The sequence below is a fragment of the Epargyreus clarus genome, unplaced genomic scaffold (assembly GCF_041222505.1).
Source record: "Epargyreus clarus isolate Ecla_fem2 unplaced genomic scaffold, WU_Ecla_fem_2.2 ptg000027l, whole genome shotgun sequence".
Taxonomy (NCBI): domain Eukaryota; kingdom Metazoa; phylum Arthropoda; class Insecta; order Lepidoptera; family Hesperiidae; genus Epargyreus; species Epargyreus clarus.
The window spans coordinates 2,309,382-2,333,220 of NW_027332234.1; the positions used below are offsets into that span (position 1 = coordinate 2,309,382).

The 23,839-nt window shown below is 33.7% G+C and overlaps 1 protein-coding gene across 3 annotated transcripts in view; it reads right to left on the reverse strand.

Annotated features, from left to right (window-relative positions):
- AQP (aquaporin) overlaps positions 1-15,562 on the reverse strand; it is a 28,239-nt gene extending 12,677 nt beyond the window's left edge. The window contains exons 1-5 of one of the 3 annotated variants that reach the window (XM_073088778.1): positions 15,372-15,559; positions 15,107-15,210; positions 4,983-5,166; positions 1,951-2,073; positions 373-524 (exon numbers count right to left, since the gene is read on the reverse strand). In XM_073088778.1, coding sequence (XP_072944879.1) covers positions 373-524; positions 1,951-2,073; positions 4,983-5,166; positions 15,107-15,157 — 510 coding nt within the window. In that variant the 5' untranslated portion in view covers positions 15,158-15,210; positions 15,372-15,559. Of the gene's footprint in view, positions 1-372; positions 525-1,950; positions 2,074-4,982; positions 5,167-15,106; positions 15,211-15,371 lie in introns of all 3 variants that reach the window. The other 2 variants (XM_073088780.1, XM_073088779.1) reach the window with 2 other exon arrangements.
- Between the last annotated feature and the right edge of the window lie 8,277 nt (positions 15,563-23,839).

The window sequence follows — 23,839 nt, forward strand, 5'->3', positions numbered from 1 at the left end:
GCTACTCTTATATTATAAAAAAAAAAAAAAAAAAAAAAAAAAAAAAAAAAAAAAGTGGATTTTATATTACATTGTGAATGATATTATTCATTGATTAAATCTTTTTATAAGTTATAGACTTATTTGTAGTACTTTAAGTGATATATTAAGTGTTTGTCGAAATTTGAATATTTGCAACGCCAACTTACTAATCATAAAACAAATAATTGAAAGGTTGATCTAAACTTCTTCTTAACTTTATACAAGCAAGAAAAAGCCACTCGAAAACAAAAACCAAACAGCACTAACAAATACTCCACCTCAAACCAATAATCTACGAATCAGTCAATATTTTTTGATCTGAGACCATATCCAATAAAGTAGAGAACTAACCTGTAAATCAGCCTTACAGTCCTCGAAAGCCTTATCCTTGTGCGTGTCAGATATCTCCAGCGCCCAGTACATCTGCACGTACTTGAAGACTAGGATACCTCCGCCCAATTCCGCCCAGGTCTTCAGCAGAGCCTTACGGATGTCGCCTTTGCCTAAATGAAGAGTAAATATCATTACATTATAAGATGTAATTAAATAATCACTTTTAATAACCCGATGTACAATATTACCTATGCAACGTCAGATAAATAAAGATAATGTTTCGAGGTGGTAGAACCGTTTGTGGTTCGATTCCAGCAGCATCACCGCCACACCTAATTCTGCCTAATAACAGCAGTGTTAAGCGCTGCTGCTTCGAAAAGTGAGGAACGAAAAAATACTTTTCCGAAGCATACCAGCTTAGTCCTCAGAGATAGCATCGCCTCCATGGGCAACCTCAGGTAGGAATACCTTATCTAGATTGATTGCAGATGCCCATTGGCAGAAGCCAGTTACCATCTGCATAACGTTCACCGCATGTTCGTTTGCTAGTTCTAAATTATGTAAAAAGTATGCCCCAGGTCTGTCCAAGTTATGAGTACCTTGATACCCATGTCCATATTGGGACAAAGAACAAAGTAACCAAGTAACACGAAAGTTTTATAACACCGCATAAATCCTAACCACCAATACTGTTTGCTCTTACATATCCGCTATATGTAAGAGCAAACAGTATTGTATGTGTTAGCAAAATCAACATTACGAGCTTGAGCGTACTCTAGTTCAGTGTTTCTCAAACTTGTAAGTAGCGTGTTGAAAGTTAGGTCTTGCTAAGTAATAATGAATTTATTATTGAGGAACCATAACGTAAAATTCTAGATTTTGGTTGCAATGTCAACGGATGGGTTGCTACACTCTCTATCTTATAGGAATGAAATATCATAAAAATTGCAAGCAAGTGACTACTTAATTTTGTATTTTTTTCAATTGTACTTATTAAGTAATTCGAAGGTGGTAGAACCCTTTGTGGTTCGACTCCGGCGGTACCACCGCCACACCTATTTCTGCCTAATAACTGCAGTGTTAGGCGCTGCTGTGTTCCGTTTTGAAGGGAGACAGACTATTTCGGGGCGTTCCAGCTTAGTCCTCAGGGGGTAGCGGAGCATCTGTGGCCGACCTCAGGTATGAATATCTAATCCCATCTGGGGTTGATTACAGATGTCCATGGGCGGCAGTAGCCACTTACCATCAGGTGGATTGCATGCTCGTCTGCTACTTCTATATTATAAAAAAAATTAAAGATAGTAGGACTCCTATTTACACCTGAAAACGATCACTACTTTATTATATTGTCTTCTTGTTTGGTACGAAATTATCACTTAAAAACTTATTTACTAAACAATATGTAGATACTAAGTAGTCACTAGTTGTAACAAAATTTGATGATAAGGTTTTCAAAGTACTCGTAACAAATATCTAAAAGAATTGCTTCATTTATATCAAGATACACGCAACGCACCCTGCTGACAAGTTTTCCAATTGTGTATAAGTTTGGTTATATAAGTATCTCTGATAAAATTCTTCTGTATTATAGTTTACCTTCAATAATATCCTCTATATGAGTGTAGGGGCATGCAGTCGCATCTCCCCAGTTCAGCGACCACCAGATGGTTAACGCGAACAGGAAAATCGCATACGTTGCGACACCAAAGTTGTCTGCCACTGTAAAATAATAAAATAATTAAATTTTAGAAAGAAATAATATGTCAAAATTACAATTTTCGAAAACGCCTGAATATATGTAGAGGCCCACATTACTTCTTTAGCACTTTATAGCCAGAGTTCCCTTGTCATCTAGTCCATTACACTTCTAATATATATAAATAAAAATATATCGACATCTTGAATGGTCTTTTAGCCTTCAGTGTTTAAAATAATTGTCATACCGACAATCACAATATTAACCTCTTAAGAGCATCTACAAGAATATAAAAACTTAATGAAGATGAAAATATAATTGCAAAAAAATCAGTTTGATTTCAATGTAATTGCGTTGAACACATAGATACATGGGAATAAATCTATTATTTTAATCGTTTAGAATTACTTTCATAATACCACCGTAGGTTTCTCATTTTTATGGAGAATACCATAGATATATTATCCTACTGACGTAGGGGAGAATACCTACTGTATCATGTACATTTCCTTTCTAATCGTAGTTTTAACTTTTAAATGTTACTTTAAAAATGTCACTGGCTTTCTTAATGTAAAAATAGGTAAATAGCATTAAGAAATCAGATATTGTGATCTAGGCTTCCTTTGATAGCTACAAATACTAGTTTGTCGCTTGTCCCGGAAGCCTTAATTTTATTTGTTGATTTATTTTTATATTTTTACAGTTTTACTTTCGTGCCAATGGCGTAATGATCGTACCATATCGACACACAACGCCATCTAGCGACTCTAACTTTATAAGATGTTGTGAAAACTTTCAACATGTAATTTATGTAATGTTTTTGTTTAGACAGTAGCCAATCAATAATATATTTTTAACTAATAAAAGGTCTACTTTAAAATATCCAAACACCACATTTTTATTACGCTTTTTTACGTTTCTATATTTACCATAATTCACTGGAAACTATTTAAAAATAACCTTATTTTCAGAATATAATTATGTCAAAATATAAATCTTAATAAGCAACATTTCTCTCTTAAGAATAACAAAATTCATTTACAAAAATAAATTCTGTTTCTGCCTTACTCAGACCTTGACGAAAGGATACGCTAATTGGCTTTCCTTAAAGCGATTCTGTGTAACTAAATTAAGTTCTAAAGCATAATTATAATTATGTTAGTGGGCGTCAAGCTCTTTCCGGGAAAATTCCCTACGTTATTACCACATAATTATTCCGGGAACATCCATTCCATCGGGGTGAATAGTATTATGTGAGACCCGGGAGAACGACTGCAAAGTTGGATCGGGAATAAATTTGTTTCACGGGAATTATAAGATTATAAATTGCTGATTAAATTTTAAGCAAGAGTTGGAAAAACGCATTATTTGAAGAAAATCCCCTAACAGTGATTTGCTAGCAAATTCATTACGCTAAGAAAATTGAAGCGTTAGTCTCTTTTCTAGAGATTTTTTTGGTTCCCTAGAGTAATGTTTCATAAGATCACTTTTATTATTATTCTTAAAATTATTAAAACAATTGGATAAATGGAACTAATCTTGAAATGAAATGGGTTTTACATTTATTATATAAAAGCTTTGGAATTGCTTTCTGTACCTTAATATGATATCAGCCAAAGAATTTGATTTGAGTTTTTTTTACACGCTTTATATTAGCTTCACTTGTATGTTTGTCAGTGAGTTACTCCGTTTTTCAGTAGAAAGAGATCAACATACATCCTTATAATTATGGCGCTTTGTGGATGCTTAATGTGAACAGCAGTATAAATAAAACAATAAATAATAATTAAATAAACTAAAGAACTCGCTTTTTTAAGAAATTTAACTAAAAAATAAAAAATAAATATACTTAGTTTAAAAAACTAAAGTACACGCTTTTATAGAAATCAAACTAAAAAATATGAAATAAACTTAGAAAAATTTTGATGAAAAATTGTATTAACAACAAAAAAAGATATATTTAATTGTAAAAAAAGTGTGGAGTGCTTTTGAAAATATCAAAGTGTTGGTCCTTCTGCTCATGTCTGTCAGTAAAATATTTAAAACTACCGAGAGTATTCACCCCAAGGTTTGATGACAAAAAATAAAAAATAAAATAAATATATATATATGTGTGTGTGTGTGTCGAATAGATAACCTCTCTTCCTTTGGGAAGTCGGTTAAAAAAGATAACGTTTACTTCCTTTAATAATAAAATATATTTAAGTTCTGCCAATAAATGTCCATTTTTAAAAATTTCTAGTAGAGAGACATTTTCAAATTAAAATCTTTGGGAAGCCAAACATTAAATAGATTGATTATTAACGGGCGATAGCAACATATATGAATCGCCTTGTGACCGCACCCAACCATATGCCACGATACTAGAGTGATCTATACATTCATTATTAAAATGGTCGGATCGAACCCAGTAGATAGAACCTATATGACCACAGTATCACGCGATTATTAAACGACAAGATTTAATTATGTATTTGAAAATCTCTCGAGATTCAAAACAACACTGCTATAAAGATTACTCGCTCCTAACAAAAAAATGTATCCTTTTGACAATTGTCACTGTCAATTATTTTTGTGTTTGAAAAATATTAAGAAATGTAGTTTTTAGATCATTTACTAATGAAACAATATTTCCCCGCACTTTTTCTTCGATTTCGTGTCTTAACTGCGGATGTCGGCATTATTCTGCGTGACAGCCATTAAACGGCTGACAGAATCGTCAGCCGTATAAGTCATTTAATGGTTTCCTTCAATTACAAGGCGGTGATGTATCTATACTTATGTATGGTAGGTATACAACAAATACCATGTGTAAGGTAGTTTGCTTTTATTTGTTATAATTGTAGTTTGTTTAAACATAAAATAACAAAAAACAAAGACTACGTTCAATTTCCCATTACAATTAATTTTCATATTAAGACAGTATCCTTACCAATAATAAGTTCAAAACAGCACCCGCATAGCTCAGCTGCGGCGATGGCCTCTTCAAAGAGAAGCCTTACGAAGGGTTCCTTGATGATCTTCTGCACCAGTCGCCGCGCACAGTGGGCAAGCAGTGACGTCAGCAGGATGAACAACGTCGACACCACGAGAGGCGCGAACGTCGTTTTGTTTATCTGTGGCAAAAATTTAAAATTAGTAACTTGTCACCATATATTAGTAAAGATACTTCGCCGCCTTGAAATTGAATGAAGCCAAAAACGGCTTATTAGTATTCTTATTTTTTTTTTTAAATTCTTGACAAATAAAAAATTTTTTTGAGAAAATTTACGAATAAATAACTAATACTGCGTAATTTACATAATAAATAAATAATTATTTCAAATATTTTAGGGACATGTTAGCACGGAGACATGGCAAAACTTTTTTACGCAACTATTTCAATTCTCAAAACTGGGTACATTTTCTTGTTAGGAGTGAATAATCTTTACTATTCTATGCTTGTCACAATGAAGGGTGGAATCCAAATTCGAATGTTTGGCGCTCACACATAATTGAAAACGTGTAAGTGTGAGTGGTGAATAGAAATACCGCCATTTTGGTTTACAATATTTATTTTATTAAATAAGATAAATACAGTTTTTCATAAGGAAATATGTCGTTTACATACAGTGTTTGGGAGTTTATTAGTAGTATTAAATATCTTCCTTATTCGCTTTCGTTTTAAAAACCTTCACGATTTAGTTAGCGATTTTCATGATAGATTAAGTTTTTAAGTCACGTGAAAATAAAATTGTACTTATTAGATTTAAACTGAACTAAAAATATATTAAAAATTTAATAGGTATCAAAGTAGTAAATTCTTTTGATCACTGATTTGGAATTAAATTTACAACAAAGAATTCGTTCACTGTAATTAATCGCAGAAAGATAATAATCATTTAGATTCGCATAAATAAATTTAAGTCTTTTGTAATAACATTTCTTTGAATTCTCTAATTTTACTTTGAACTTATTAAAGATACTTAACTTCTTAGAAATATCATGTTTATTTTCGTACCTAGTTAATTCCTTTAAGGCCTCCTTTAAGGACGTCACGACGAAATCTCTTCGAAGAAAAAGACTCTACATAGTCTCTCTTTGCATTTCAAATAACAGCCTCATCTTATTAAAAGTTGGCTACAGGTGTCATGAGCGGCAGTGACTACATAACATTAGACAAAATGCAAGCTCTTTTGCTACTGTCATAAAAGAGGCTAGAGATTATATTTCAATCCTGGATGGGATTTAAGTACAAAACTAGCAAGTAGGTACTACATATGATGGTGGTCATAGCCGCCCATAGACATCGGACATCTACAACGAACTCCTTTACGAACAGATGTTTTGCTTGACGTCAATTACAGATGCTTAGCTACTCTTAAGGACCCATATAGTTCCCTTATTTGGAAAACAGCCGCCATCCACACCTCACCCGCAGAAAGAAAGAAATGCGACACTCTATAAATAGATGCAGCAGTATATAAGTACCCTAGTTGAACTTTAATTCTACCACCTTTCCAATCAATTTCAATTAAAAATATATTTTAAATTTTTGAAGCACTTTTAGGTATTTGGTTCGCATATATTTTTTGCAATACGGGCTATGTTTTTTTAGAAAATATAGGTTTACTCATTTTAAGTACAATACCGATAGATCGATAACCGTATCGTGCCCCAAGTTGACACACCCCGGGCAATTAATTTTAAATTTTACGCCCAGTTTTATCCGGGTCCCTGGACAGGAATGTTGTTTACAGGTAAAATATCCCCGGTACGAGCCGCACTTATATGGACTTGGGATTACCATACGATGGCCGTTTTCCGGATAAAGTCCCAGGTCTTTTAAAACAATCTACGCAATTAATGGTTACTTAAAATTTGCATAAAACAATTTATATTAGCAATGGAAAATCAAAAACAGTGATAAAGACGGATTTCTTTTTAAAGATGTATTACCTAAAAAATATTAACTGTAGCCAACCGCCAGTATATAATTATGACGAACCTTAATTGTGAGAAAAATTAACTATATTCATTCATTCATTCACACAAATATTTTTTTTGTTTTGTTCGACAAAATTTCATCCGTAAATTCGGGTATTTCCTGTGTTGCTACGAACATCTATTTTAGGCTATAGCCTGCCTAAGAATTGACAATATAACACATTTCACTTATGTATTTCAATTAAATTTTCAATCAAACTCGTTTCATAACATTTTAAGCCCATTAAAAAAATAATCTCAATGTTGTTTTATCAGGTCGTAATATAAATTACAAAAACATTGACGTAGCGTAGAACTTCCAGAAAAATCCGAAACTTCTGCTACGAAATCCGATCGTGTCCCCGTCAAAAACAGTATGCGGTAACACATTTGCAACTGCTTCTCCTCTCGTATTGCAAATTTCTAACTAGATGCCTCCCAGCTTGAGTTTCCGAGTCTCACTTTAAAATATAATGTAGCAACCCTATATGGGGCAAACAAGCCCGTATATTTGACCCAGAATACTTGAATAGAGTTGCAATAAATGCGCTTCGGATTTATTACTTTTTAAGTGTCACTGTACGAAGTAAAGTGATTCGCTTGATACTGAAAATTCTGGAGCGTAAAATTTCAATCCTGGTGTGTATTATTGATACAATTTTTGAGCTAATTTTATTAAAAAACATTGTTGCCTTCGGCATTGTAGTTGTTTTTTTATATCAAGTTGGGGTAACGAGAAAGTTCGTTTAATTCACCTGACAGTAAGTGGTCACTGTCGCTTATAGACATTTGTAACCAGCTCAATATAGAGCAGGAACCTACTCGGGTAGAATTGATCAAAGATGCATTAATAGGTCCTGAGAAAGAGGTGGACTTAAGTCAGCCGACATCCCTTTCCAGAGAAACGCAGAACTGCTTATTATTATGCTTATTTTATTATACTTAAACTGAACAAAAAGCTAACTATAGTGTAAAGAGTATAGTATTTATATAAAGTAATGCAAATTTGATACTTTATAAAGTTTATTTATATATTTTAGTACTCTTATTTTATTCTTTTCTGCTTATAACACTTAATATTATTACAACAGGTTAATACGTTTACATATTCTCAATAATTTCTCGTTGTACATGTTGCATGCTCATTTTTAAGCAGAGTTGATGTTGAAAGTAGAATGATCTGTTTCTATGTGCAAAGAAAATAAACGCAAACAAAAATAACGAAACGTAAGCGTATTGATAAACAGATCCGTCTAAAAATACATTCGAGCGTACTTGTTTATACAGTGGATGCACGAAAACAAAGATATAAAAAACTTAATGGAAGTACGCAGTTAATAAAACCTGAATGAAATTCGAATTTTTCAATTCGATGAATGAAATAAAAATCCCTTTTTGTATATTGCTAAATTGATTTTCCGCTTGTAATCGGGAAATGAAAATCTGGTTTTCAGGAATCCTTCTAAACTGTACATTTCATTCATCGAAATAAAGATTAAATTGCAAAATTGAAAAAATACGCTCTATCTACGGCTCTCTCGAAGTCAAAAGATATGACGGAAATAATATAAGTACATAACATACACACATACATGCAGACACGCACAAATAAACTGGAAAATGGTTAATTTTTAAAGTACTCACAGTTTTGTAAAAAATCCAATCGTTTCTTATCTATCAAGAAGCATTTCGGTATACTAATGTGAATAAAATAGAAGCAACTAAAAGCTAAACCTACATTTTCTAGCTGGATCGTGGTCGTAACTGAATTTCCAAAATTCGAGAGAGAAGTTATCTTCCAAAGCCTAGTCACCTCGCAACTTGTCAAATTTAGTTTCGGTCGTAGTGGAAATGTTTATACACCCGCTCAACGGGTGACGGGCGCTGAATTCATACGGGTAGAAAATCGTGAAAACACGCGCCTTTATAAATAATTATTATGATAAGGTGGTAGAACCCTTTGTGGTTCGACTCCGGCGGCACCACCGCCACACCTATTTCTACCTAATAACAGCAGTGTTAAGCGCTGCTGTGTTCCGGTTTGAAGGGTGTGGTAAGGGAGACAGACTTTTCCGAGGCGTTCCAGCTTAGTCCTCAGGGGTAGCGGCGCATCTGTGGCCGACCTCAGGTAGGAATATCTAATCCTATCTGGGGTTGATTACAGATGTCCATGGGCGGCAGTAGCCACTTACCATCAGGTGGACTGCATGCTCGTCTGCTACTCTTATATTATAAAAAAAAAAAAATAGTATTCGTTTTATAGAGTTATTTCTCCAAAGTATATTAAACGAGACATAAATAGGTATAACGTAAGTCAGTGTCAAATAAAATATAAAACTAGTAAAAAAGAGACATATTATTTTAAATTTAGTAATAAGACTAATAAGTGATATCGTAGTGATAGGAGCACTTATCTAATTAAATAATTTTATTATTATTAATAAAACAAGTCAGAAATGGTGGTGGCGGTGGTTCCTCGGGGTTCAACCATAGTGGATTGTACCGCCTCAATTAACTATTATTTTTGAAATATTAAATAAAGTTTGTCAAAACGCGTCATTTTTACTCTCGTGTGTTTATATTCTTCCGACATCGTTGCGTGTAAAATAGCAGATCAATTGCAGAGGTGGTTCCCGATGAAACTGGAACTCCTTTTAAAAGATAGAGGCAATGCGCTAGTTTGAAATTTGTTTTAACAAATTCTCTTATGCAAGTCACGTATTTACGTCACAGTTTAGCTTTTCCATGACATGAGTCTATCATGAAATACGAGTAGTCCTTAAATATTCTTATGTATTTTATTTACAAGGCAATCACAACACACATAATTTTATTTACAACTCTTTTTATGATCGAATCGAGATTGTTCCGATTATGATGGTCCCTAGAACGACAGTTCCAAACATACAAGTGAAGTTAACACAACCTTTAAGAAGAAATAAAAAATAACGATCGAGAAGGAAGAATCATCTTAAACTATCCTATAAGTCAATTAGAATAAGCACTTAAATAAATAACAAAATGAAGGAGATAGCAGTTCGCCTTAAGCTTTAAATCAATTAGAATAATTACTGAAATAAATAAAAAATAAAGAATACTTAGAGAACTTCATCCCAAGCTTTAAGTCAATTAGAATAATCGTTGAACATAAAGACTGAGCAATTAAGAGCGAACTAATCTTAAACACGGAGAAATTCTATTTGCCGTATCTAAGCGTATTCGTTGAAGCTTCTGCAAAGATCGGTAATGAGAACGAACTGCGATAAACAGTCGTTAGCTAACTCGTACACTCATTACCAATCCAACTAACAGAAACTGGCAAGAATAACACAGGAAAGCAAATAGTTACTGATTAAATTCTAGATGTTTTATGTTATATGTGGGTAAGTGCATGAGTATGGGTTTTTGGCATCTCACGTGAGTAGTTATTGCGTTTTAAAACCAAATTTAAATAAATCAGGAGGCTTATGTAAAGACAAGGTTTGTTAGGAGTAGTGACGGAAAAATCTCAAGCTCATTTGCAATAGATTCAGCTACGGTAAGAGCTTCTTAAGGGTAAGAGTTCTTGGCGCCCTAACAGAGAGACTTGAACGGTGCCCTTTTAAGATAACATCTTCGTGCTATGGGAGGGTAAAACTAAAAAAAATGTTTCAAGTAGAGTTGCTAAACCAAAAATTAACATTGGTAGAAACAGGGGAGCGCGGCAGATTTTTGCATCGGTGGCATATAAGTGCCCTAAGAGGTCGCTTAGTTCGCCTAGGAACGGGGCGACCTCGGAATCATTACAGATATTGAGGATAAAAAATACGTGCGTTATTACTTGTTAAATTAATGCTTTAGGATTATTTTTTTCAAATTTTAAATGGAACTTCCATTGCTGAGCACAGATTTTTCGCCTGGGTTGTAGGCTTCACTAGGTTTTAGTCCTACCACCATGCCCCATTACGGATTGATTGTGGAAACTGCTTTTGAGGGACCATTCCATGTGAGATGTTATTAAGTGGACCATAAGGCCGTCGACACTGTTTAAAAACTGCTATCCAATAATATCAACTGGACGTGATGGTTTAAAATGTTCTCCATCTGTTGGATTATCGTTATATAAATAAGTCGTAAAATGTTCCCAATACAAAGTCAGTTACGGGTAGCAACATAGTATCAGTATTCAGTACAGAGTAAGTTCCGAGTCCCAATTTCACATTCACAAATCGCCCGAGTTGGTCCGCGGTCACAGTTGGGTAACTTTGTTTTGTTCTGTAACATTGTCGTCTAAACCCAATACACATGTAAGTCTGTATAACTTAGTAGGTACATAGCCTGAAATAGTCGGTTACTACGTAGTAATTGTTCTTTCGCCAAAAATGAAACAATGTTTTCATATCTTTTGTAGGTATCTATTCTATTGAATCAAAATTAAAAATTGACTGTTAGTTTTTACTAATCAATTGCGACGTCCGCTTATTTTTTTATTTAATATTTTTTTAGATAATTGACTAATGCGAATACGATTTTCCGTGTTGTAACTCATCACAATATGGACTGCACGTTTTGAAGTGTTTTTTTTTTTTTATAAAATATGTCCTTAATATGAATGGTACACATCCCTATGAAAACTAAAGACAAATTTTATCAACTCTTTAGACTATTTAATTTTTCTGTAGGTCGGAATCCGTCCATAATTATCGATATAACCTGACTAAACTGCAAATAATTTTGTATCCTCCTAACAATTATCTCTTATTAATACGCTTTTATTAGCTTCAGACGTATGTATGTTGGTATGTTGGTATGTTAGTATGTAACGGAATCTTTGAACATGATTTTAACCCCCTTCAAAACGTCGGATTAACTCGAAATTTGGCATACTTATTAAGGACCGATGACAATTCAATATTTTAAACATTCTGACCCGTTATCCTTACTAGGATAATCAGGATCAGCGATTTTTGTTTTCCTGAGACCCGGAAGGTCTGCGTTAAGACCAATAAAGGAATCTACCAGGCGCGCCGATCACCTAACCTAACCTTACCTGACCTGACCTGACCTGACCTGACCTGACCTGACCGATCTGACCTGACCTGACCTGACCTGACCTGACCTGACCTGACCTGACCTGACCTGACCTGACCTGACCTGACCTCAACTTCGACGCGTCCGTTGTTAATAGCATCATGAAGCGGTGTCTCATCATCCTTATTCATTCAGCACTTCAACATCTGCACCTTCCTTTAACAAGATTTCCACTATTTCATTGTTCCCATTTCTTGCTGCCAAATGTAAAGGCATATATGATTTCAGCTCATCGTCATAGTCACAACTTATATTATTAACTCGAGCTGTAAAATTAATTAAACTACTAACAGTTTTAAAATCTCTGCAGGCAGCAGCAACACAAAGAGAAGAAATTCTAGAATTATTTTTGATATTAACATCATCATGCTGTAATATTAAATCGATGATTGGACGACGTCCTTTTGAAATGGCTAGATGTAAAGCAGTTGACCGTTTTTCTCTTGAGTATTGCCATCAGCGCCTGTTTTTAAAAGATGCTCTATCATCCTTTTTCCGTGATTACTTTTATCCAAGATAGAGGACCTGGGATATGGTATAAATTATGAAAGAAAGCAGTTAGCATTGGCAATTCGGATGTCATTCAACAACTCCTCTAGGATTTTCACGTTAACAATAAAAATAAACACCAATGTAAAACACCACTTCATACAGCTGTGTTAAACAATGACCCAATATTCATTTTTGCACTGCTAAGCAAAGGTGCTGATGCTGATTCGAAAGATAAACTTGATAATACGCTACGTAATAATCGTTAAAATAATCGCTAAAATAATCACTAAAAAATGAAAAATAAATAATAGTTAAAAAAAAACTAAAAAATACGCTTTTATAAAAAATTCGACCAAAAAATGAAAAATAAATAATAGTTTAAAAAAATACACTTTTTATAGAAAATCCAACTAAGAAATAGAATATATTTTTTTTTAAATTTGAATTAAGAATAGTGTAAATAAGATAAAAATATTTTTTATTGTAAAAAAAGCGTGGGGTGCTTTTTAAGATATTATCAAAATGATAATCCTTCTACTCAATATCTATCAATAAAATATTTATAACTATTGACACCATGCACCCCACGCTTTTTTTACAATAAAAAATATTTTTATCTTATTTACACTATTCTTAATTCAAATTTAAAAAAAAATATATTCTATTTTTTAGTTGGATTTTCTATAAAAAGTGTATTTTTTTAAACTATTATTTATTTTTCATTTTTTGGTCGAATTTTTTATAAAAGCGTATTTTTTAGTTTTTTTTTAACTATTATTTATTTTTTTTAGAAATCTGATGAACGTCAAGTTCTACAAAATACTGTTTAGGCAACTCTATTTTTTAATACCACACGATCTGCTGACGCAAAGGTACGTGGCATTATGCCAGAATTACAAGAAAATAAATAACAATAGTCCACTTTGTAATTAACACTACTAAATTAACCTGAGACGAGAAAAATGCTGATACTTTCAGAAAGTATCTAAAGAATTATATATACGAGTATTATGTTGTGTACAAAACTCACAATGATTTTATTTAGTGTCTAAATTGCAAACATGCATTAGACAGGCGTCTCTTTGTGGATAATTACAACGAATTTGATAGTTTAAGCACATAAATGTAAGTGAATGCTCTAAACGTTCTATTAAATTAAGAACCTATACTACAAGATTTGCGATGCCTCGAATCATCCCTTTGTACTCGTATCTCCTTTAGAGTAGATCTTTTATTTTGCTAGGGCGAATCCCTTCGGAATGCTCTATTGTAACGATAATATATTTTTATACCTTTCTCAATGTCAAATCTAATGTTGACTAATGTACTACATAGCAAATTATATATGGAGTTTTAGCTTATTCACCTCGCTTTGCAATACTTATAGGGGACCGCACCACTGTCTGGGATTTTCGCCATAAATGCTTTTGCATTTAAAAAATTACGTAAAAATAGTCTTTAAAGATAGGTGCGTAAGTAACACATTGATTACTAACGTAGTAAAAAAGACAAAACATTCATCATTAATCAGAATTTCAGTGATTAATTTAGACAAAATTTATCAATCACTGACGTTCTTAACCCTTATTATAACCCTTATAATACTAATGTGTTATTTATAACACAATTATATTCCATGAATATTTTCGCTATTAATATTTTTGTTCAACAAGTGCCTATCGTATTCGCACGTGGTTTGACTACAAAAAATATTTATTTCGGCGAAGGTCGTCCTTGTAATAATATATTAATATTCTTCGCGTCAAACAATCGTAGTGTTTAGTTTAGTAGTGGATAATGAAGTATCGAGTACTGTATTGAAATGTCTAGTGTCTACCTAATCAAACATAAGAAGAATCTAAGTGCAGAATAAGATATCCACTAAAATGTCATATATCTCCACTAGACTTTTTCGTATATCTACAATTATTTCAGTCTCAGTCCCAGTAGTACTGACGTAGTGCATCTACATCTGCTACAATTTTTGTTGTTTACTTTCTCCGGATTGAAACTAGGAAAATCGGCGATACTACTGCTGCTAAGTGAAAGATTGATGTAATTGAACTTCTGCCATCATAATCAGTGCGGAAGATGATACCTGTGATAAAACTTACACTTTCCGAACGTTAAAGTATCATTGATTTTAATGTGTGTGTCTTTTCTAATATACTTGCACACTTTGATACTTTTATTCCATTGTCCAAGTAAGTAACTTTAAAAGAAAAATAAACAAAAATGTGAGGGAAAAGTGGGGACCAATTCTTCTTTGATATAATACAGACAAACATCCAGTAACAAGAAGACAACAGGGCTTGATTGCGTAAACAGGAAAACAGCTGGTTACGGAGTTATGGACCAACGTACTCGTAGCTTCAGATGACGCCGAAAATTATGAATTCATGAATGATTATTAATATCAAAGATTACGATGAGCGACCTAACTTTCTTGGCAACAATATTAGTAACCGCACTACGAATGAAATCGCGCAACACACTTGCAAGTTAGTAGACCGCCATCGAAACACTTACCCTAACGACTACTTTCAGAAATATCCCCAATACATCAATAGTAAACTTCATTCTGCTCGATTTGTCCTCGATATGAACTTAACACTTCGTATTCACTTCACAAACTGGAAACAAACATCCGATTAGGACACAGTTACGGTATACTGTTACGCGAATTTACGATTATTCACTGAGGGCAACAGAAAACGTTTCAAGATCAAATCTGATCTATTTTCGAGTTTATTATTATCGAGTGACAGCTGACCACGACCAAAAATTGACTTACCATTCTATGTGAGGATCACGGAATTTGTTGCGAGTGCCCGCTACGGGATTTCGGATTTCGAATTCGTTGAAGAAAAATATAATATGTACTACGTTTGGTTTTTATTCGGCGGGCGGTGGGTGTGAGCGCGCGCATCGTGATACGAGGCCAATAGAAGCTGATCTTAATATAGATGCGAACGACACTAAACTACAGAACTGTTCTCCCAGGGTTTCGTTTTATACCTCGCTGCTCTGCAAAAATAATATGGAAGAGCAGTCGCTGCTTGTGGTCAGCACATGTTAAAAGAGTATTACCGTAATAGCCGCAAAAAACCGATAAAATGATCTATCGAACTTCGCGTGCACATGCGTGCAATATGTTTGCGCAAAGAATAGTTTATTTGCCAGAACTGACCTTAAATATTAGTAATGCAATATTTAATAGCCGGTCAATGATGCTATGTACACCATCTACCGTCAATTGGTTGTATAATAAAACAACTGAAGATCGGCTGAAAAGCGTTAACATTGTTGTCTTGTAACTTCTGATGTAATTAAATAATTAATATTGTTCCAATTAAACTTGCTAATGAGATGGATATATCCAAAATTACATGACTACATTTAAATGGTCCACGATCGTTAACATACAAACCCTATCTGAACCAATTACAGATCCATTACTATGAATAAGAATTATAAGTTTGTCTTACGAAAATAAATGAAAAATATATAAAAAGATACGGTCAAGTCTGTATTTTAAGTTCATCTATGTCCCTCTCCGTGGGTTATTGAAATAAATTGATCATCATTAAAGTCGGGAACGTTATCCTCTATATACCTATATATTATATATCTGCTGGATGTGTGGTGATACATGTGCAGTGCAAGTACCTACTTACATTAACTATATTAAAGTATGATCAATATTATTAACTACACATATGTATCAAGAATATTCCTACACATGACGCGTGCTTATAGTCTTAAGGGTAAGTATTAGCTAAGTTGCAATAATAAAATTGCTGTGAGATTTTTTTACAGCCAGCAAACTAATTCCTTGATCTAAAATTTTACAGCCAACGCTAGTAAACACTAGCTTTATTGTGTAAATAAAATTAGTTAGAATACTTTAGGGCATTATAGTTTAGTGCCTAGAATACTGGACAAATGAATGTTCAAAAGAATTTATACAGTCTGAGCTGAACACGGACTTTACAGTCTTTTCATAAAATGGATTGTTCAATGTAATTTATCATAATTCTCAATTTAAAACTTAAGACTTACCTAAGTGTCGTAGAGTCGTACTCGTAAAACATGCGGATTAAGGAAAGTATAAATCTAGAAACTTAAGCTTTACGCTACATAAATTGTGTTTTATATTACAATAGCTTTTTGTATGCTAAGTAATTATTGATAAAAATATTTTTATCTCGGAAGACAGTTTTTAGCCCTGTATTATTTTAGCTCTGTATTACAATACACGATAATCTCCAAAACAGCTCAACCAAATTCAATTTGGAGTGTATCGCTTCTAAAATACTTTTCCCGAGATCTAAAATTGTATTGTCCCATGACAAGCCTAAACATAACATATAAAATAGAATAGTTCTTTGAAATTAATTAAAACTTACCTACAAATACAAAATATCTTTTCACAGCAAAATGCGTACTTCCTAAACATCAAATCGGTATAGTTCTCAGGATCGAGTTTCAGTTCAATTTTAGGACTTTCCGATCCTGCTGCTGTTTTTGCTAAACTGCTCCAGTTTTGCCGGGGATGACTTTAAAGCACTTAATCTCCATCGTCGGTAACAAAGGTCAGAGAGTCGTATATAATGAATGTTCTGAAACTACGCCCGAACAAAGAGATTTAGCACAGAATTTGCATTCTGACAACTATTCGCGATGCAAACAGAAGGTAGATAGATGAGGAGTTTTTTGAATTATGTAATGGAATGAGAAAAAACAAAGGATATTGATATAATAGAATTACTTTCAAAGTTGTAAATAATTTCGTTATTATTTTTTTCGACATATTTCGGTTACGTTTTTAATAACGTCGTTAAAAAACTGAATTATATTATTTATATTTAATAATTCTGTTACGATTTGGAATTGGTTATACAGGGTGAATTTTTAAAACGGGCCTTCAGGGCCAAATCCGAAACTATAAGCTTTAGCGAAAAATGCTGAAAGGAGTTACGAGGCCGATTTTGATAAAAACTAAAACTGCATCATTACTTTTTTAAAATAACTTTTCCCTAGCCGGGAATCGAACGAGTTCATTTTGAAAAAAAAATACACCCTCTATATTATTCCACTATCTGATAGTGTTGCTTATAAGGATCAAAATCTGGGAAGTAATGATAAATGACAAACTAAAGGAAAAGCCTCAATTTTAAGAAAATACAAATTTTTTCATATTAATTTGGCAGTTAAGTTCCCGCCATTCATCAATTTAAACATTTCGCGTATTAACATTTTTTTTGGCTCAATGTTTCAAATCATTCGAAATGGACGCATTGTTGTTCAAGAAGTTATGTTTTTATGTCCGACTTAATTAAGGTTACTTTTAGGACCATTATAATAGATTTAACTTGCTATGGGCGGAGTTTCGTTTAATACAGATGTAAAATTGCCAATTTGCGAGAATGTCTTTTTCGAGTCAAATCCGAGTGATAACTAAACAAAGAGATATAGAAAATCATATTTACTGTTGAAACGTAGTTATAAACAACAAACAATAACAATTTACTATTTAATCACTTATCTATTTTTATTAAAAAATAAATCCTAAAAACGGCGGTAATTTACTTGCCAAACTATTACTTTCTCATACTAAGCCGTATGTCACGGTTATAAGATCGAATAATTAGTTGATTAACCAACAATTTCTTCAATGGTATGACTTACGTATGTTTCTAAAGAATTATACATAAATCATTTGTTATGTATAATCCTTAAGGAGTAGTATGGCAATGTATGGAAAAATATGTATTTTCTTCAAAATTTTCCTTTTCCTTTAATTTGTCACATAACATTACTTCCCAGAATTTGATCCTTGGAATCCGTGGAATAATATAGAGGTGTATTTTTTTCAAAATGAACTCGTTCGATTCCCGGCTAAGGAAAAAGATATTTTAAAAAACTAATGATGCAGTTTTAGTTTTTATCAAAATCGGCCTCGTAACTCCTTACAGCATTTTTCGCTAATCCTTATAGTTTCGGATTTGGCCCTGAAGGCCCGTTTGAAAAATTCACCCTGTATAGAGTAAGGGTAATAGAACTCTGTCGTTAAACTGCGGCGCCATCAACGTCACAACTATCAGTATAGTTCGCGCCAAACTGCTAGCCCGCTCTGAAGTTGTTGCGAGCAGGTTCCCGCAGGTTGCCCGCTCTGAAGTTGTTGCGATTCAATTTGCTATGGCGACGCAATTCATTTCTATATTTAGATTTCTAGATTTACGCGAACTATACTCTAATCAAATTTAAAATGAACGAAGTTATTTTAATATAATTTAAATATCGGCGGCTGTTCAGTGGTGCACATATAATTTTAAATCCCAAATAAACATTTCTACCATCTACCATCGCACTCAAGTCACTTTAGGTACCTATATGTGCTTCAAAACATAATTCTGCGAGGCGTTGGCTTACTTCCGATCTAACACATCATTACCTCCTCAACCTACTTCTAAAAATCCACCAAGCTGACTCGTCAGGTTAATATCACATTTGAACTTATATTAAATTCTTCATAGTGCGCATCAAAAGAATAATAAGTAAATAATGTTTTCTTTGTTCCTCCGTACGTATTATAAAATTCATGTTCAAGAATCCAGGTTATAAGTAAACTGAGATGATATACCCGCATCGCGATAGAACCAATATCCAATAATATCCTTCCCGGACGCAGCAGGAATTTTCTACTTATTTATATTATCTGAAATCTACAGAGCAGCTCGCTTTTAAAATTCTTATTTTACTACCCACTTTTATTTTTCTTCTCTAGCAATTTTTGTAAGTTCCCTGTATTCACCATAGATAAGTAGTATTCACAATTGTATTAAAATCAAGTATATATTTGCAATAAAATAGATATCGCAGACGAAAATATTGGTAATAAAAAGAAAAATTGTAATTGAGTTTAAAAATATAAAATAAAATAATAAAGCTGTTTAAACTGAAAGTTGACTCTACACAAAATCCTCACATATTATATACGTACTGTATGATGTGGTTATTACAGCTTTTTTGTTTTTGTTAACGAGGGGGACACACAGGTTCAAAAGGTACCCGGTGCCGTGGGAGCGACACAGGGTTATGTGGGATTTTTACCGCACTAAAACCCCCCCGGTGGCCGTCCTCTACGTTGCCAAGAGGAGTCCGGGATCTCCTACGGAACGCAACCGGATTCCTCTGAACGCGTTGCCCCTTCGGGCTCCACCCAGGTGAGCTCCAGGACTCGCCACACCTTCTGGTGTTTACGACGATATGCGACCACACACACCGCCGTCCTTCCCGGAGTTACTTACCGGACGGCTCGACCTCCCAATCTTGCCGCCCGCAACCCCGGAAGCCCCCTTTTAGTCGCCTCTTACGACAGGGAGGGGATACCGTAGCCCTATTCTAGTCCCGGAACTACAGGGACAATGGTTATTACAGCCTAAGCAAACCAATTGCGATCTCTGTCAGCCAAAACACCATCCGAATCGATGGTATATTGTTGACATTCAAATAGAGTTGTAAATGAATGAATATTGAATAAATTAGCCAGAATACTAACTTTACGAATTTTATTCTTTAACATAATTGTGATCTTAGACCTCATTTGATTTCTTTAAACGCAGAGGAGGATAGATACTTTTGGGATAAAGGTGCAGAGAAGTGACGACCCGCGTGGTGGAGCGGCCACCATTCCTGTCTGACGCGCAAAGGGTCCCGGGTTCGATCCCCGGCCAGACAGATATCTAAATGATAAATTTAGATTTCTGTTTCTGGCTCTGGGTGTTTGTGTATTTGTCTATGTGTGTGTCCATGGCACCCACGACACAGGGAATCCTAGTGTGGGGCTGTGAGTGTAGAAAGCGTTTATTATAGCGTTTATTATTATAGATGCAGTACTCGTAGATAGTTTTAATATTAGACTTATTATATCAATATTATCATTATATAAAGTTATATGTAGATATAATATGAATCAATTGTTGTTCTTTACCTGGAACTAATTATAAATCAATATCCACCATAAGTAGATATATAAAGCTTCTACTCATAATGCAAATAACGCTATCATTGCATGCAACGACATGCAATCCGATGCGTTATAATGAAACAATACATTGAAACATTTTTGCAGTACATTTAATTTAATTGTGGCCGCTTCTGGATTACTGCAGCCGCAATCCCTGCCGAGCTGAAACTGAAATACATGTACAATAAAATACGTTAACTGCATCATTTTAATAGCATTATTACCACAAAACATGTCAAGCTCAATATTCTATAACTAATTAGTAATTATATCCACTGTTTTGAGGTTAGAAACGTATTGTACAACTAAGTAAAGGTTAAAATGTATTCATTTTAATTTTAATTTATTTATTAAAACAGAAATCACTTTGCATTTAAATAAAGTTTTTTTTTATATAATTCGTTAAGTCATACAACAGTTTATAGTCATACTTACATAAAAATAAAATAGATTAAAATTTTCCACTCCCGTTAAATTAATTGTAGCAGCGGCGCTTATTTAACCACAAAAGTGCCTAGTACCTAGTGAAACCTTAAATACAATTACAATAAAATACGGACAGCAATGTAGGTATGACTTTAACAGTTACTTACAAACAACACCTATATACAATAGATAATCAAGTAAAAACTCCATTGGTTGTGGAGGCAGCGTACAATAGAAAACGAGTAGGTATGTGATTGTAAATTGTCACTGGTGCCCGTGCCTCCGTAATCAATCCCAAATGAAGAAATTTTATCCGAGATCGGTCATAGTGCATTACTTGACAACACACGAGCCTCCCCTTAACATTGCTACGCTTCGAAAAAGTTTAACTTATCACCGCTTGGTCTAACCTACCAAAACTAGAACCATGAAATTTACACAATAGAATGATTTTATGGCCTGCGCGTACGAAGTCGCGGATACCAGCTACTAAGGTAAGTATAATTAATGTATTTGTACAGGCAAAGAAACAAAAAAGCATATTATACATTCTTATATTAAAGCGTTCTGCATTTTCTCTTTCAGTTTCAATAGATACTTCAGCTTCCTTGCAAATAGATTAGGAGGATAAATTATTGTTTCTGTTTTGATTTCGCCTTGTCCAATCTCAACACGCGTGCGTTGTCTTCTAAAAGATGGTGAGAGTATCTGTAAATTTCGTCTATAAACAGGCTGCTCTATAAATGAAGTTTCCTCTTTTAGTAAATAATATAAGATCATTAAAAAATAGTAATCGAGCCGGAAGTTCACCTCATCACTCCCGGCCATGGACATCTGTAACCAACCCCTTAAAGTTGTCGCTCCTGAAGTTACCGCACCCTTCCCCAGTGGGCACCGATCGATATCACTATAATAATATGATTCCTCTAAAAATGATGTGTCATGTGTAAAATCTATCTTATAATTTACGTCCATTCAGCTCTTAGAAGTGTAATACATGATACCCCATATGTTAATGACCACCACGACATCATCACGACACGACACCACGACATGATACCACGACATCATCCCTTCCTGGCCATAATTAATTGAAATATTTGGCTGAATATTACAATAAATAGGTATGTAAGCTTCAAACTTTTATCTCACAAACCTTATTTAGAATCGCAGGATGGTCTTCTGTTAATATCGCCAGACTACTTTCAGGTATAAGAACAATTAGTGGCGTCATCTTATACAAATTAATTAAACCACACAACAATTGTAATACCAAACACATGGTCCAAGCTCTCATGACTACAAAATAAGAAATTGCGAAAACCTTTTACCAAAACTCATTCGTTCTTAGAATTTGCAAAATTTCCATAAACCCTTTTCTAAGGCAAAATTAACAGTCTATACCGTTTATAAGCAGTGTTTTCAGTGTATCTTTGTAGTCAATTCTCTGCCCAAACCTTACCGCGTGCGTACTGCCTTACCACACGTCAAGATTCTATGCAACAAAAAATCTTTAAATCCCACCCAATAACATTTAGAATAACAAAAGTTTAATACACCACCCATATAGCTCCCCTTAGAAAAAATATATACTTTTCGAAAATATTTTGCAATATACAGGTTGTCACTTCAGCGCGTCAGCAAATGCCTTATTTAAAGTCAAAAGTAATTTGGAAAACTTAATTTACTCGGGTAGATACTTAATACTGTTTAACTAGACAGAATTTTTCATAAACACAGAATTAACGAAACGTGACCCTTGCCTCGATTACACAGACTATTGAATTAAAAATTAACACAACAATTGAAGTGAGGACAGAATCAGAAGCGTGTCCGCACAATAGCATCCGTGTTTTAATTAAAATTCTCATTGGCCGAGCACTTCTGAACGCTTACGCTAAATTAGTTTTTCCATTTCAATTTTTCATCAATACTTCACGGTTACCTCTCGAGTCTTATTACCGTTTTCATTATCAGGGTCTCGGTAACGTTCGGATGGAAGGTAATTTTCTTCTTCAAGTAGGTATTAGTTGTTCCAGTAGAATTGTGTTTGCGAAATCCATTGGAAAGATAGTGTCATATTTTTTATGGTAATGAAATTAGTTGTTATTGGAACATATTCTGTAACATTCAGGAATAAATAAAAGTAATTCATAAGACTATTATCATATTTTATAACCACTGCCAAATAATGCAGAATTGAAGATGGCCTGCAATAAGATTATTTTTCAATATATAACCACACTAAACGATACCTTTACTTTAACAGACTCAGATTTATAAATCACTGCCAAGCCGTGTGAGACAAATTGAAATTATTATTCACTTGTAAAAAATCGACTACATTAGAAGGCTAAATTGAAAGTAAGAATGAAGTGTATCGAAAATATTCCCTTATCCAGAGAGTCCACCAGAAGCTTTATTCTACTACACTGTACGCATTACAGATTACTCTTATCTCTTATTTGTGTCTTTTGGCAATTTTAAAACCAAGTAAGATATTTATGACTGTTACTTAATATCTATTAAGAATTTCACGAACCTTTTTGAACAACCAGTAATAGGTAGGTACCCAAAAAAATTTGAAAAACGCAAATATGTTGAAAGTTATTAATTAGTGAATCTGATATTAAATGTGCTAGCATAACACTTACCATATTGTTTTTAATTAACAATAGTATTAACTTACTCTTTGTTAGTAGCTACTATCCATTATATTACTCGTAGTATCCTTATCCTTTATACTCAATGATTTTAATATCGCACTTTCTCTTATTCTATATAATCAAACGTAATTATTAATG